Raw genomic sequence first — 13,958 nt, 5'->3', positions numbered from 1 at the left:
TTTGCTTTTTCACCACAACATTCTCTCACCATATGGTCCGCCCTCTTCTTGGCATAGTGCGACAGTTAAATGTGTCCCCCCCCAACAGCCCACTCATATTCCGCCTCTCATCATCATCTCCAAAAGTAGGGCAGCCTACGCTCTGAACATAAGGCTTCTCTGCATGGTTATTAACCCAATCACTCACATGGACAAATGCACAGCACCATAGTGCAGGTACAGGAGCTTACGGGATACTCTGATTTAAGTAAACCAACCACATAATCATTACATTAAAAGGTTTGTGGCAGTGGATTCCAAGGTGTTCATTATGTTGAAACACCATTGTGAAGCTAGTCAACTTAGTGTAATTGTGTTTTGCCATGGTCCAGTTTGGTCATATTACAGATCATAAGTACCTGTTTGTGCAACAAGTCATACTCTCTATATACATACTTGAAATCCAATAGGAGCATGCAGTCACAAGGAGACACTGCCAGCCAAGTTATATGAGAAAGGCACTCTATATGAACAGGGAGGCTTAAGAGCTTTCCAAAGTAAAAGGTGGTTCTGTAGGAACAGTTCAAAATGAAGACTGTTCATAGTTTCTGACCCGGACAAAATGTAAATATTTAACCAGTGTTTTGTTGAGAAATTTATTATAAAGGTATATTTAAAAAAACATATACCATTATCCTGCCACTTAATTTTTCACTGGAAGTTGTTTATTTACCTCAAATTGAAAACACTTGTGCGAATACATAAAAAAAAACATACAAATAAATGCTTATTAAAGGTACAGTGTGTAGGATTTGGAGGCATCTAGCGGCTTGGTTGCAGATTGCAACCAACTGAGTACCCCTCCGCTCACTCTTCCCTTTCCAAGACTGTGGTAACGTGAGCCGCCGTGTGCAAAACCGTGGTAACGCCGTTCGCCTCGCTCAGAGGCCATCCTTACCGTAATAACACTACTTTCGGAGCAACGGAAGTCAGACGCCGGCTCACGTTACCACAGTTTCACAAGCGTATTGGAGAACTACGGTGGCCTTAAGGTAACGTAAACACACGAAAGGCTTTCTCTGAGCCAGTGTTTGTACGTTCTGGGCTACTGTAGAAACATGGCGGACTCCGTGGAGAGGACCAGTTCCCTGTTATGAAGGGCTAATTCTAAGCTAATGGAAACACAACTGCTCTTAGATTCCCCGAGATGTTACACACTGTTCCTTTAATTAAAATAAGATTGTATTTATGGTCAACTTTTTGGATTAATAGTTCTATAGTCTGCCTTTGCCGCTTGACCACAGTAACAACTTGCTACTCGATTGGGAACATGAGTTGTTTACACACTGTGTTTCCATAATAGCCTTTTTTTTTTTGGACATGACAATGCAATCCATCCAGTGGCTGCCACCAGCGTGGCAGCTGCGTGCTCTGACACAGTCATTTACAACAACCTTTCACTCGCTCACTGCTTGGGTTTGAGCCATGGCAACATGGTTTGACAAAATGTGTTTGCTTTGTAGCCGGAAAGATACTTGTTCAAAGTCTTGTCAACAAGTGACCTCTTTAAAGTATGTGGGTCGATTTCAGGGTGAAAAAGTTGTTTCTCTTATTTTTTCCTCTATGACCCGCATGTTTTAGGGTCATGTTTTTTCCATCATAACAACAGAATACCTCACTTATTATAACTACAAGGGATGTTTACGTCAAATTCATAAAATTAAGATCAATGTTCTCTTGACTAAGTTTTGTTTTTGCCTCTAAATTTTTGTCATTGACTTTCCTGTCAACAGAAAAAGCTGCAGCAGCGAATGAGGAGGAGGTACAGAAGGCTGATGTCTCATCAACAGGCCAAAGTGTGATTGACAAAGATGCCTTGGGACCAATGATGCTGGAGGTGGGTAGAGGGCGTTCTCTTGATTATTCATAGTGTCATATCGAAACACCACACACTGAACACTCATACTGACACTCGTGGGGTATCTTTAAATCATGATTGGTATGAAACTAATCCACGAAGAACAATCCCAAATGGGTCAGACTCACTACTGGTTGTGTGTGAGTGTAGCCGTGTGGAGTAAATGCTGCCAGCATCTTGTATCTGCCCCGGATTGGCTGTAAATCACCAACCGGAGCAATGGCCTCGTTGTCCTGTGGAGGGCCACTGAAGTGCTTACGTATAATGGGAATGAAAGCAACAGCCTGGCGAATGAATCAGTCCATTGAGCCTCTCCTTTCACTCACTTCCTCCCTCCCTTTCTCTCTCTTACTTTTTCAGTTCTCTTTTCTCTCCCCTCCCTCCCCATCTTCTCTTCATTTGCCTCTAGATCTGTCCTGTCATGGAATATTTATAGCTCTCCTGGTCCAGCGTCACTGAATCGACATACTAACTCGCGGCTAAATATAGACCGGTGCAGCCTGCATGCTTTCCCATCTGTCAGCAGCCCCAAAACACAGCGATCGGCCATTCACACCCGCCCTACTCTATAGCCATGTCCCCGTCCGCCAGCCCGGGCTCATTACAGGATGCTATGAGGAGATTGGCTGTCGGCAGGAAATGCACCCACGCGCCCCATGACCCGCCTCCAAGGCTCTCTGCTGCCCACTCTCATGCAAGCGCAGGAAGACGGGAGAAAGCTGTGAAAAAACATTAATGTACTGTTGTTTTAACCCTCTGGGGGCGTGTCCTGTTCTGTCACATGACTGCTGTGGCATGTAGTTTGCATTCCTGTTAGATTGCTCCATATGGTTGCTGTTGTGTGGTGTGACGACATCGTCGGAGAATAGATGAGAGTAGGGCTGAGTAGGTTTTGAAATGTTTTGATTCTAGCGCTAATAAGATATCAGAGTTTCATTACCGATACAAAAACACTTAATTTGATTTCTAACTTTGAGAAAAATAAATGTTTCTTTACATTTGTACAACAGTACAACTTTGACCTTTTTAGATCACATGAAAAATCCCACTTTTATTAACAGTCAAAGTAATGATTTTTAAAAATTTAGAAAAACTAACATAGTGTTCATTATATGTGAATTTTCTTTGCACTGCATATGTGTGCATCATTTTTATATTCAACTTATTATGAGTTCATAGATACCAAATACTTTGATTGTAATGTGTAGTGTCTGAGATACAGATATGTTCTCATCATACTATATCTAGTATTTAGGCACATGGGACTACTGTTTTTTTCCTAAAATATAATGGAGTCTATTGCAGTGGTCACATATGCCCAAAGACTAGATATAGTATGATAAGGCAAACTCCCTTTTCAGCCAAACGGTGTGATAGATTTTTAAAATTTCTTCAGATTGTTGCTTAGGCAAGCAAATTAAAAATTTCACTTGCAGGCACAAATGGGTTAAAAAATAAGTAAAGGAGTACAAATCTAACCAGACATCTGGCGCCAGATTGAGGTGCTTGATACTCAAGTGCTACAGGCACATTTCTGTCTGTACCAAAAACGTTTTTAAGTTCAATACCGAGCCCTACAAGAGACAAGGACTGCACAATATGTCTTCTTTTTTTTTTAATCATCATCCCGATGTCAGCTCGCATGTCAAAAGGCTGCGATATTGCACTCAGATTTTTTTTAGTTAGTTGAAAGAGAGTAATGAGAGTATCTGCATTTTAAAATGTAACTATCATTCTTTTTTTTTTTTTTTATTGGTGCCTTTGTGTTCAGTTCAATTTGTTCAATAAATATACATTTTTATAAAGTTTTTTAAATTTTTCAGGCAATTGTTGTATAAAGCAGCAGAAAAGCAGAACTGAGTACACTTTAATATCTGTTTATTTATGACAAGTAGTATCGTTATTGTGATATTCAACAACGGTATTGCATATCGCCTATTTTCCTTGTATCGTGCAGCCCAACTAGAGACCTGTTTGAATTGTTTTTAGCGAGACATTAATGCTTTGTCATGCTGAAAATACAGCGTGTTTAGCAAGAATTTATGTGAAGAGAGACCCTGTTTGCAAAGCACCAGTATCATATCATAAATAACAGTAACACCCAGAGGGGAGTTGACCAGACCCTATTCCCTACGCTATAACAATTCACTAGCTACTGTACATTGCTGGGGGAGGTTAAACAATATAGAGTCATATATCAAGACAATAGGCTAGGTGTAAAATGGAGCATGGTGAGTGCGGTGCATTTATTTAGAGTGTATTCATTTGTACCGGCTCTACAGTGTATATTTAATCAGGGCATTATAAATGAAGGTATTGGCTAACGGCATTATTCAAGAGTGTCTGGCACTAAAGAGTGTTTGCTCGCTCTCTGTTTGCCCTACTTGTCCAGTACATGGCCTTTCTTCACACTGGGTGGACGACTTGCACAACAACCATGTTGCGTTTTGGAGCCGCTCCACTTCACGCAGCGATAGATGAGATCTCCTTAAGTCTATTTTCAGCTCGTGCTGTGTTAATGCAGGCAAGGGAGGAAAAAAAAAACTTCTGTCCCAATGTGATCATGTGTAACTTGGGATGTATGACTTCCCGCTGGTTGATTGCAGGTTATGTTATGCAGCGAGAGACAGGCAGTTGATTATGGGTTCACACAGACGGGGGCTGTATCAAGGAAGGGTGAGGCAACCAGATATGTATTGCATATTGCATGATTGGTTCATTTACAGTTTATGCACTAAAAAACTACATGTAATGTGAACTGTGTGGCGTGCAGGTAATAATTATTCAAGCAGAGGTGAGGAGCGGACACCTTGGCAGTAGTCCCTCGTCTCTTATCTTGACAGTAGATTTTACAGCTTTACAACCAGCAGAATTCCCTTTTAAGGGCTCTGGGTGATTTGATGGCCTAATTGACACCATCTTGTGTGTAATGGCTGACCTGGGGCTGTATTCTTTCAATTAAGTGCTCCTCTTCTTCCTTCACATCTTCCGATCTCTGCAGGCACACCTGCTTTTTATCCTGCTTTCTATCAGACACACTGATGTTGAGCATCTGCAGGGGTGCTGGATGTGCCCAGCATACAGTAGCCTCTTTTTAGACACAGCGTAGATGTGCTATATATTTACACAACTCGATAAGACGTGCCAACATTTAAGTACGGTATGTGCATGCTAGCTGATACACAGTGACAGCCAACTCGGGTTCAGCAGGCACAAGTGGCACATCAATAAATAAGCTAAACAACAAAGAAACCAGGGAATAATCAAAACAGTTCCTTGAATAGTTTTTCCTCCATTTTTAAAATGTTTCTTTTGACCACAGACAACCAAAGGTCACATTAGAGCTGTAAGGATTAATTGATTAGTTGTCAACTATTAAATTAATCACTATTTGAATCGATTAACTATTAACTATTTGAATCGATTAATCGGTTTGAGTTATTTTTAAGGGGGAAAAAAGTAAAAATTATCTGATTCCAGCTTCTTAAATGTGAATGTTTACTGGTTTCTTTACTCCTCTATGTCAGTAAACTGAGTTGCGGACAAAACGAGACATTTGAGGGCGTCATCTCGGGCTTTGGGAAACACTGATTGACATTTTTCACCATTTTCTGACATTTTATAGACTAAACAGTTGGTCTTTCTCGATTGATCAAGAAATTAATCGACAATGAAAATTTTTAGTTGCAGCCTTAGTACACATACAATGGAAGTCTGCAGAACGTTCACCCTCATCTGAATTTATATATGTAGTTTGGATGTGAGAGTTTCGAACTAGAACAGTAAAATTATCCAAATAATCTATGAGTACAGGTGGTCAAACATATTTTTTACTCTCCTACTGGTGCTTCCATTTCAGTGTCAGAGATTTGTTCTGTGTCGGTGTAGAAAATTCAATAACCAAACTTGCCTGTTCTGAACTTCTACTCTTACTTTTCTCTCTTTCACCCCTCTAGGCCTTGGACGGCTTCTTCTTTGTGGTAAACATGGAGGGTAACATTGTGTTCGTGTCGGAAAATGTGACCCAGTACCTGCGCTACAACCAGGAGGAGCTGATGAACACCAGCGTCTACAGCGTACTGCACGTCGGGGATCATGCCGAGTTCATCAAGAACCTGCTTCCCAAATCCCTCGGTTAGCCTCCAGCTTATTTTCCCTGCCAGCATTTGCTTTGCTCTACCTGTCAGGCTGTGTCTCGCTGTGTCACTTGTGTTCCACGTCTCTCTCTCTCTCTCTCTCTCTCTCTCTCTCTCTCTTCCCGACTCCGTATGTATGTCCTCTATGTTGCATCACTCCCACCTCTGCTCATACCCTGTTCACACCCTGGCCTCATCTCTTGCATTTACGCAGTGTGCTTCTTCTGTCTCTTAATACCTCTCTTCTTCTCCCTGTACAGTCAGTTGTAGGTGGCTGTTTGTTCGTGATGTCAGTTTAATTAAAACGCTAAATTGTTTACGGCTAAACTGCTACGGGGAGGATGTGGGGAAACCTGGATAATACAAAATGTTATGTAAGCTTTATATACAGGGTTGGCTCCATGCATATAACCTATAGGTTCTTCATTTTTTCTTTTGCTGATGCTCAGCCCAGACATTTGCTCTCGCTCCTCTCTTCTTCCTCCCTCCCTTTTCAGCTAATTAACTTCCTTTTTCGGCTTCTCTCCCCTGTCAGCAGCATCCCTCCCTTCCTATATTCTCTTCTCATGCCCTTCCTTCCCCTTCTCTTCGCTTTGTGTGTTATTCTCACCCACACCAAGTTCCCATTTTCATGCTCTCGCTTTCCTATTTCCTCCCTGAAAAGCATTGTCTTTATGCTAGCATCTCGTGAAAACAGGCCATTTATTTTCGTAAGACAGACAATTGCCTTTTTCTTTCTCTCCTCCAGTTTTTGCCCTCTTCTTTTCCCCTCGTCTCCTTTCTCTTCTTTCATACCTACATACCTTCATACCTCTCCATCTCCTCTGTGTAAGAGGTGATTGTAATGTATGTCAGTGCACCCCATCAGCAGCTCTTTCTAAGTCCCTTCTCCCCGTCCTCTCGTCTCCCGGTGCTTCGGATTGAGGTCTGAGTGCCCAGCCATCTGGGTGGGAGAGCAGCACAGAGCGGAGTACCCTGGAAACGATCAGCGGGCTGTGTCCCAGATACTGGGAGATTATCAATGCACTGAATGAGATCACAAACCAGATGGAGTGTGATGGGAGTTTGCTAGAGTTAAATGAGTTGTGTGCGTGACTGTACATGTCTCTTTATCTTTTTGTGTGTGTGTACGGAAGTGCGCGTCCGCTTGCACATGTGCGTACATGCGTGTTCGCTCGCGCCTGTGTAAGTGTTGGAAAGAAGAAGAAAGACTGGCAATGATGTTTTTAGAGGGCATGCATATGGAGGCCTGGCTGTGATGCATGGCTGTGGATAGATGGCACAGGGCTCCGGGTTCCAACTGCTCATTATGACTGATCTCTACCCAGCAACTGCTCTCTCCTTTTTTACACTTTTTCCGCCTTCATTCTCTCTGTCTTGCTCTCATTATGTCTTTCACTTGCAGCGTGGTAGCCTCTCTTGGCTCGCTCGTCGCAGCTCCCTGTTTTGTTGTTCACTTTTTGGCTGCAGTAAAAAAAAAAAAATTGTCAAATAAAATCCCCAGTAGGCCGGCCACATTGTAAATCTCCCTTGCCCCCTTCTTGTTCCCCTGCAGTGAACGGCGTCCCGTGGTCCAGCGAGGGTCCGAGGAGGAACAGTCACACGTTCAACTGCCGAATGCTGGTCAATCCTCACAGCGACAACCAGGACGAGTCGCACGAGCACGAGCCTCAGCCTCAGCAGCAGAAATACGAGACCATGCAGTGTTTCGCCGTTTCGGAGCCCAAGTCCATCAAGGAGGAAGGAGACGGTATGAAAGGAGAGGGGGAGATGGTGTGGGAAAAGAGAGAGAATGGATCATTTGTAGGGCTGTATAATGAATCGAAATCGCAATATTGCGGATATTTGTCAAAATCGCAATGTTCGTTAAAGGCGAAATGTGTGCCATTTTAAATTAAATATTGTGTTGCGGCCTACACATCATCTTCTACAGACTTAAGAAAACATCTTTGATACAGATTCCCGCAAAAATCACACCATAATCATTTTAATTTATCATTTATGGTTTATCAATGAAAATGAGAATAATCATAAAAATATCATTCCCTCTATTATATTTCAAATCATATCGCTATTGCAATATCAGTCAAAATGATTGCAATTAGATATTTTTTCAAATTGGTGCAGCCCGAATCATTTGACACTAAAGTAGTGACCATACAAAACAAGCTTGGACAGGCACAGTTTTTTCGGATGTGATAAAACTCTGAATTGCCTCCATTCCTGTGACATGTATAATACCAGTCACGATTTTTTACCATATCACATTTAAATATTCAAAATTTAATCTAGAGCAATTGTAAGGACTTTTGCAATTAGATAATTTAAGAATAGAATAGTGAATTGAGAGAAATGTTAGGAACTTTAGAGTCGGATTAGGATCTCAGAGCTTGCAATTTAATATGTCCTGATGTACAAAAGTATAAGTCGTTGGTGGAACAATTTCTAAAACACTCAGCAGTCATTATGGGAAGCAAAAGCCAGCAGACAAAAGGCAAACTATTATGACGGAGGAATGGATGATTGCTTAAGAGAGAAATTAGCCTAAAATCATCTTTGAACACCGGAGTACACAATAAAAAATAAAGGCATCTAGAAAATGGGGGGAAACTCTTAAGTAGTCTGGCAGAGCAAGAAGCATCTCTACCTTATGTAACATCAGAGTGATGGTTCTAGTCTTCAATGGACGGCTGAATGAAAGGTTACAGAATCAGAATTATTAAATAGTTTAAATTGGGGATGTCAAAGTTAACGTGTTAATAACGTGTTAATAACGCGTTAATACAAATTTATTTTAATGCCACAAATTTCTTCAACGCATTAATGCAAATTGCGATTTGTTTGGTTGTAGCGGGCTCGGTTTTAAAGCTAGAGTGAAGATACTGGTATCATGAAACTAAAAAAAACTAAGAAATCCGTTGGTACCAACCATGTCATACTAGCTTGTCGTGAAGGAGGTTAAATAACGCTCCAAATTTACGCTAAATTTTGGCGAGGAAAAACTGTTATGGCTATTTTCAATTGGGTCCCTTGACCTCTGACCTCAAGATATGTGAATGAAAATGGGTTCTATGGGTACCCACGAGTCTCCCCTTTACAGACATGCCCACTTTATGATATTCACATGCAGTTTGGGGCAAGTCATAGTCAAGTCAGCACACTGACACACTGACAGCTGTTGTTGCCTGTTGGGCTTGAGTTTGCCATGTTATGATTTGAGCATATTTTTATGCTACATGCAGTACCTGTGAGGGTTTCTGGACAATATTTGTCATTGTTTTGTGTTGTTAATTGATTTCCAATAGTAAATATATACATACATTTGCATAAAGCAAGCATATTTGCCCACTCCCATGTTGATAAGAGCATTAAGTACTTGACAAATCTCCCTTTAAGGTACATTTTGAACAGATATAAAATGTGTGATTAATTTGTGATTAATCGCGATTAATCATGGACAATCACACGATTAATGATTAAATATTTTAATCGATTGACAGCCCTAGTTTAATTTGATTGCTTGTGATGTAGCTCAGAAACCTTGATCAGGACAAATAGAGAGGCTTTCTTGGGTGTAAGAAACCTGCTGCAGAAATGAAACTGTTATTAAATATGAATCCAAGTTGCAGCCATTTTCATCATGAATGATGACAATAAAATTTGCCATATTATGTCTTGTAACTGGCATTGTATGTGAAAAGCGGTATAAGCAACTGATGAGTAGCCGTTCTGGTGCCACTCAACTTACAGCCATGAAAAGTTAAGTGACACAAGGGAGACGAGAGGCCGGGCAGCTGTCATTAAAGCCTATCTATAATTCATGTACATCCCTCACAAACCTGGGGCGTATGACTCCAAGGAAAGGGTGCAGCTGTTATTGCATCAGCAGTAAACCGCTCTTTTGATAACCTTCAAATCATTCTCAACGTTTTGCACGTTTTGTGAGCAGAGAAGCTGCTTGCGGAGTAGCCACCGTTAGCATAAACATGTGCTCGCCTTTCCTGGGAAGTGTTTTAAATTGTACGTTGGCTACGCTCTCCTTATAGTGTTCAGTCACTGAGAGGTCACTGGGCTTTTCCAGTGGTTTTCATGCCTTTAGACTGGAACTTGAGATCCTGTAGTTTGAGTAAATTTCCATCACAAGTGACGGTCCTTTATCCAAAAACTTTCACCACACTTTTGATACGTAATGCTCTCAAAACAATCTCAATATTCTACATCTTAACTACCTTAATCCTCTACATCCCACTGCCAAACTATAACTCAGTGGTTAATTAGAACAATAAGTGAAAATGCAAATGTTTCACTCCAAGTCTCAACCTGTCTTTTTTTCCTCTCTGGCTTCCTTTGTGCACCAGCTGCTTGCCAGCCATACTTTGGCAAGTGGACTGACTAGGACCCAGGCCAGAGTTGTGCTAGTGTTTGTGTGTGAGTAGCGCGGCAGGATCAGCGGTTGCAGTTGCAGGGATTTGTCCAGCCAGAGACAGAGGAAGGAAGGAAGGAGAGGGAAAGCAAGAGAATTGAGAGAGAGAGATTCACAGATCCAAGGGCCGGACCACCCAAGATGCTCTGTTTACAAGTCAAAATGAGGAATGTGTGTGTGTGTCGGCCCTGGCATGCATTTCTTTTCCAGAAACATGTGTGGGATTGTGGGTATTACTGGCACGGGAAAGTTAGATGGCAGACTTTTTGGGGTCACCCCAGTCCTGAACTTGGCGGTGTCATCTATGTGTGTGTTAGAGGCAACTGTCATGATTGAGCGATGGCAATCTTTAATGTCGGGCCAGGGGAGGTGTCATCAGTGTGAGATGGCACTGTAGGTGAGACCAGCCGGAGACGCGCGCACGCGAACGGCGCATACACATACACACGCACCTTCAAAGGTCACACTTCATCATTTCCCTTGCCAGCGATAGCTGCTCCTCCTCATGAAAGGAGTGGAGCCCTGATCCCCATGCTCATTAATAACTGTATTAATTATGCTGCCGGGGAATAACATGCATTTCATTTTCTCTCCCGGTCTCTGTTTCGATCATTTACGCCCCCATCCTCCCCTCTCCTCCCCTTTCCCATCCCCCTTCATCCCTTCTGTCCTCTTTGTTACATCCTCTACCTCATCTTTCCTCCACTCGTCCCCTCTGTTCTCGCTCTTCCGCTCTCTCTTTTAGACTTCCAGTCGTGTCTGATCTGTGTGGCTCGCAGGGTGCCCATGAAGGAAAGACCCATGCTTCCCACGCATGAGAGCTTCACCACGCGCCAGGACCTGCAAGGTACACGAACCAGTCACACAGCCGGGAACTACAAACTAACATAGTGAAGAACTTTCACAGCAAACTTTATTTATTTTTCCAGCAGACAAAACTACATTTTTCTCAGAAATACACTTTCCAGTAAAAGCTATCAGGGCATGCCAATCAGGGGTGGGGGGAAAATTGGTACAGCATAGTATCTTGATATTTTGCGTGGCAATATTGTATTGATCATCAATCATGGCGTTCTACGGTCTGTTATTTCTTTATAGCACACCGTTGCTATGTATAACAGACCGTTGCTATGGGCGCAGTTCTGATGGAGGATAATGTACAACTAGCAGGTCATTGTTGTGAAATAAACCCCTTCAGGGCGATGCAAGACCTGTCCCTGTCTGGGTTTATTTCACAACAACCGGCTCACTGTACATTATCCCTTACATATAGCGCAATATATTTTATCGCAATACTCAACATATTGCAAAATGTTTAAAATCGCAATAACATTGTATCGTGATTTAAGTATAGTGATAATATTGCATCGTAGGGACTCTGGTGCCAATCATAGTGACCAGCTTAGTTCCCTACTACCAATTTGATAGTACATTTTCAGCTGTTTGAATAAAGCTTTGCAAAAAATGATATAGTGCCTTTACACAGGCACATCATCATCCCATGTCACCAGCCCATAAATCAGCTCACACTACAGTGTAGGTATTTAAAGATTATTATATCCTTGGTAAAGGCCCTTAGCAGTGAGCGCATTAGCTGAACACGCTTCCCACCTCTGTCTGCACTCTGGGAGGTAAAGTACCTGTCTGAACACTGGCGCAGAGATGCAGACGGCTGTCTGTGTTTCACCTGGTCTTTGATGTGCTTGTACCATTTGTGTGTGGCATACACCCACAGAGATAACACACACACTCATAGTTACTTGCTGACATATAGTAATTCACTTTAGTTCCCCACCCAGACTATTGTAGGCGTGCATGTCTGCATGCCTTCATTTGTTTGCCTGTTTGTTGCGGCTGCACAATTCTGGATAAAATAAATATCAGGGTTTTCTTGAGTATGATTTTTTTTTCTCACGATTCGTTGGAAAAACTTGTTGCATATGGTGTTGTGCTGTAAAATGCTCCTGTTACAAATGTTTTTGTGACAAGTCTTTAGTCAGTCCCTTTGGCTGTCATTCAAGCAGCAAGTCTGCTTGTCAGCCCTTTTAAATGCTTCGCTGCCTCCATTTAAATTGCAAACCGGTGAGGGACAACTGTTTCACTGATACGAGTGACTGTTTACACACATCACACAGATGTGTGTGTTGAGCTCTAAGATGAATGCTTCTACCTTTTGTGTCTAAATGGCGATCTTAAAGTTTGTACTGACAGTATTTGTACTCATGTTTGCCTATCTAATCTTTTGTAGCCAGGACTGTCTCCTCAGTTTATTTCAGTGCATTACTTACACAGACAAGTTGTAATCAAAATGTAAATAGAGTAAATCCTCCATATTCCTTCAATCAATATCAAAACCACAGAGCTCTTGTGCAGCAGAGCGGCCAAGTGAAGAGCATTTTCTGGTCAACAAGCTGCTCTACATGTTTATGTTTGAGAGAGACATCGAGTCCCCATCAGCTCAGCTGGTGTGGGTTTGTATATGTGTATAGAAATCCTTACTTCCATGCCTGACTAAGGCCTGCCTAATCCGGTCCCTTGTGTTTAGGTAAGATAACGTCCCTGGATACCAGTCTGCTGCGGGCGTCCATGAAGCCGGGCTGGGAGGATCTGGTGAGGCGCTGCATCCAGAGGTTCCACCTGCAGAACGACGGGGAGATGTCTTTTGCCAAGAGACATCAGCAGGAAGGTAATGCAAAGAATATCTTGTTTAATTAACGGCTCTTGATAGTTGCATCTTTTGGTCTTTTGTGATGCTTTTGTCAGACGACTGCATTAGTATAAAATGGTGATTTGATCATGGGTTAACCAAAGCTAATAGTTAATCGTACGCTTCTGAACTGAAAACAGAACCTAATAATCATCTAAGTAAGAAGTGTTTTGTGTGTGCATTTACTGATATAAGTGCATATGTGTCCTTTAGTGCTCCGCCACGGCCAGGCGTTCAGCCCCATCTACCGCTTCTCCCTCTCCGATGGAACCATCGTGTCGGCCCACACCAAGAGCAAACTGGTGCGCTCGCCCGCCACCAATGAACCCCAGCTCTACATGTCCCTGCACATTCTCCAGAGGTATGCCTCGCTACCTACACCTGTGTAAGGAAGAGAGAGAGACAAATCTGCAGCATGAACTTGGTTACATGTTTTAGCCTGTTAATGCCCTGCAGCACAACCTGATGGCTTCTTCTTGTATTCTGTGTGGATGTGATAATATGTACATTCGTGCTTGCCAGTGGTCTCATGGAACAGGGTCACAAATCGGACATGAAGGTTACGTCATTCAAAAAGACAAATTAAACAAATTGTACCACCTTCCCCCTGTCATATATGCAGATAGTTTTAGTTAAGATTAGTTCAAAGTAAAGAACAGCAATTTACTCAGGATAATATTTAGGGCTGCCCCCTCTTAGTCGATTAGACTAATCGGTTGTTTTGGTCTTAGTCGACTAAGATTTATTTATTTGATTAGTTGTTTTTTATGCTTTTTTCATGCTAAATGACTTATT

General features: G+C 42.1%; 1 protein-coding gene across 4 annotated transcripts in view; it reads left to right on the top strand.

Annotated features, from left to right (window-relative positions):
- Window positions 1–13,958, top strand: part of ncoa2 (nuclear receptor coactivator 2) — a 69,033-nt gene that overhangs the window by 36,010 nt on the left and 19,065 nt on the right. For all 4 annotated transcript variants that reach the window (XM_074622469.1, XM_074622466.1, XM_074622468.1 and 1 more), the window contains 6 exons: window positions 1,773–1,876; window positions 5,854–6,031; window positions 7,589–7,783; window positions 11,202–11,303; window positions 13,002–13,142; window positions 13,377–13,524. In XM_074622469.1, the coding sequence (XP_074478570.1) occupies window positions 1,773–1,876; window positions 5,854–6,031; window positions 7,589–7,783; window positions 11,202–11,303; window positions 13,002–13,142; window positions 13,377–13,524 (868 nt within the window). The remainder of the gene's footprint in view (window positions 1–1,772; window positions 1,877–5,853; window positions 6,032–7,588; window positions 7,784–11,201; window positions 11,304–13,001; window positions 13,143–13,376; window positions 13,525–13,958) is intronic.

Source organism: Sebastes fasciatus, chromosome 21 (genome assembly GCF_043250625.1).
Source record: "Sebastes fasciatus isolate fSebFas1 chromosome 21, fSebFas1.pri, whole genome shotgun sequence".
Classification (NCBI taxonomy): domain Eukaryota; kingdom Metazoa; phylum Chordata; class Actinopteri; order Perciformes; family Sebastidae; genus Sebastes; species Sebastes fasciatus.
The sequence above is the reverse complement of the archived record's forward strand: the minus strand, read 5'-3'. Positions and strand labels throughout refer to the sequence as shown.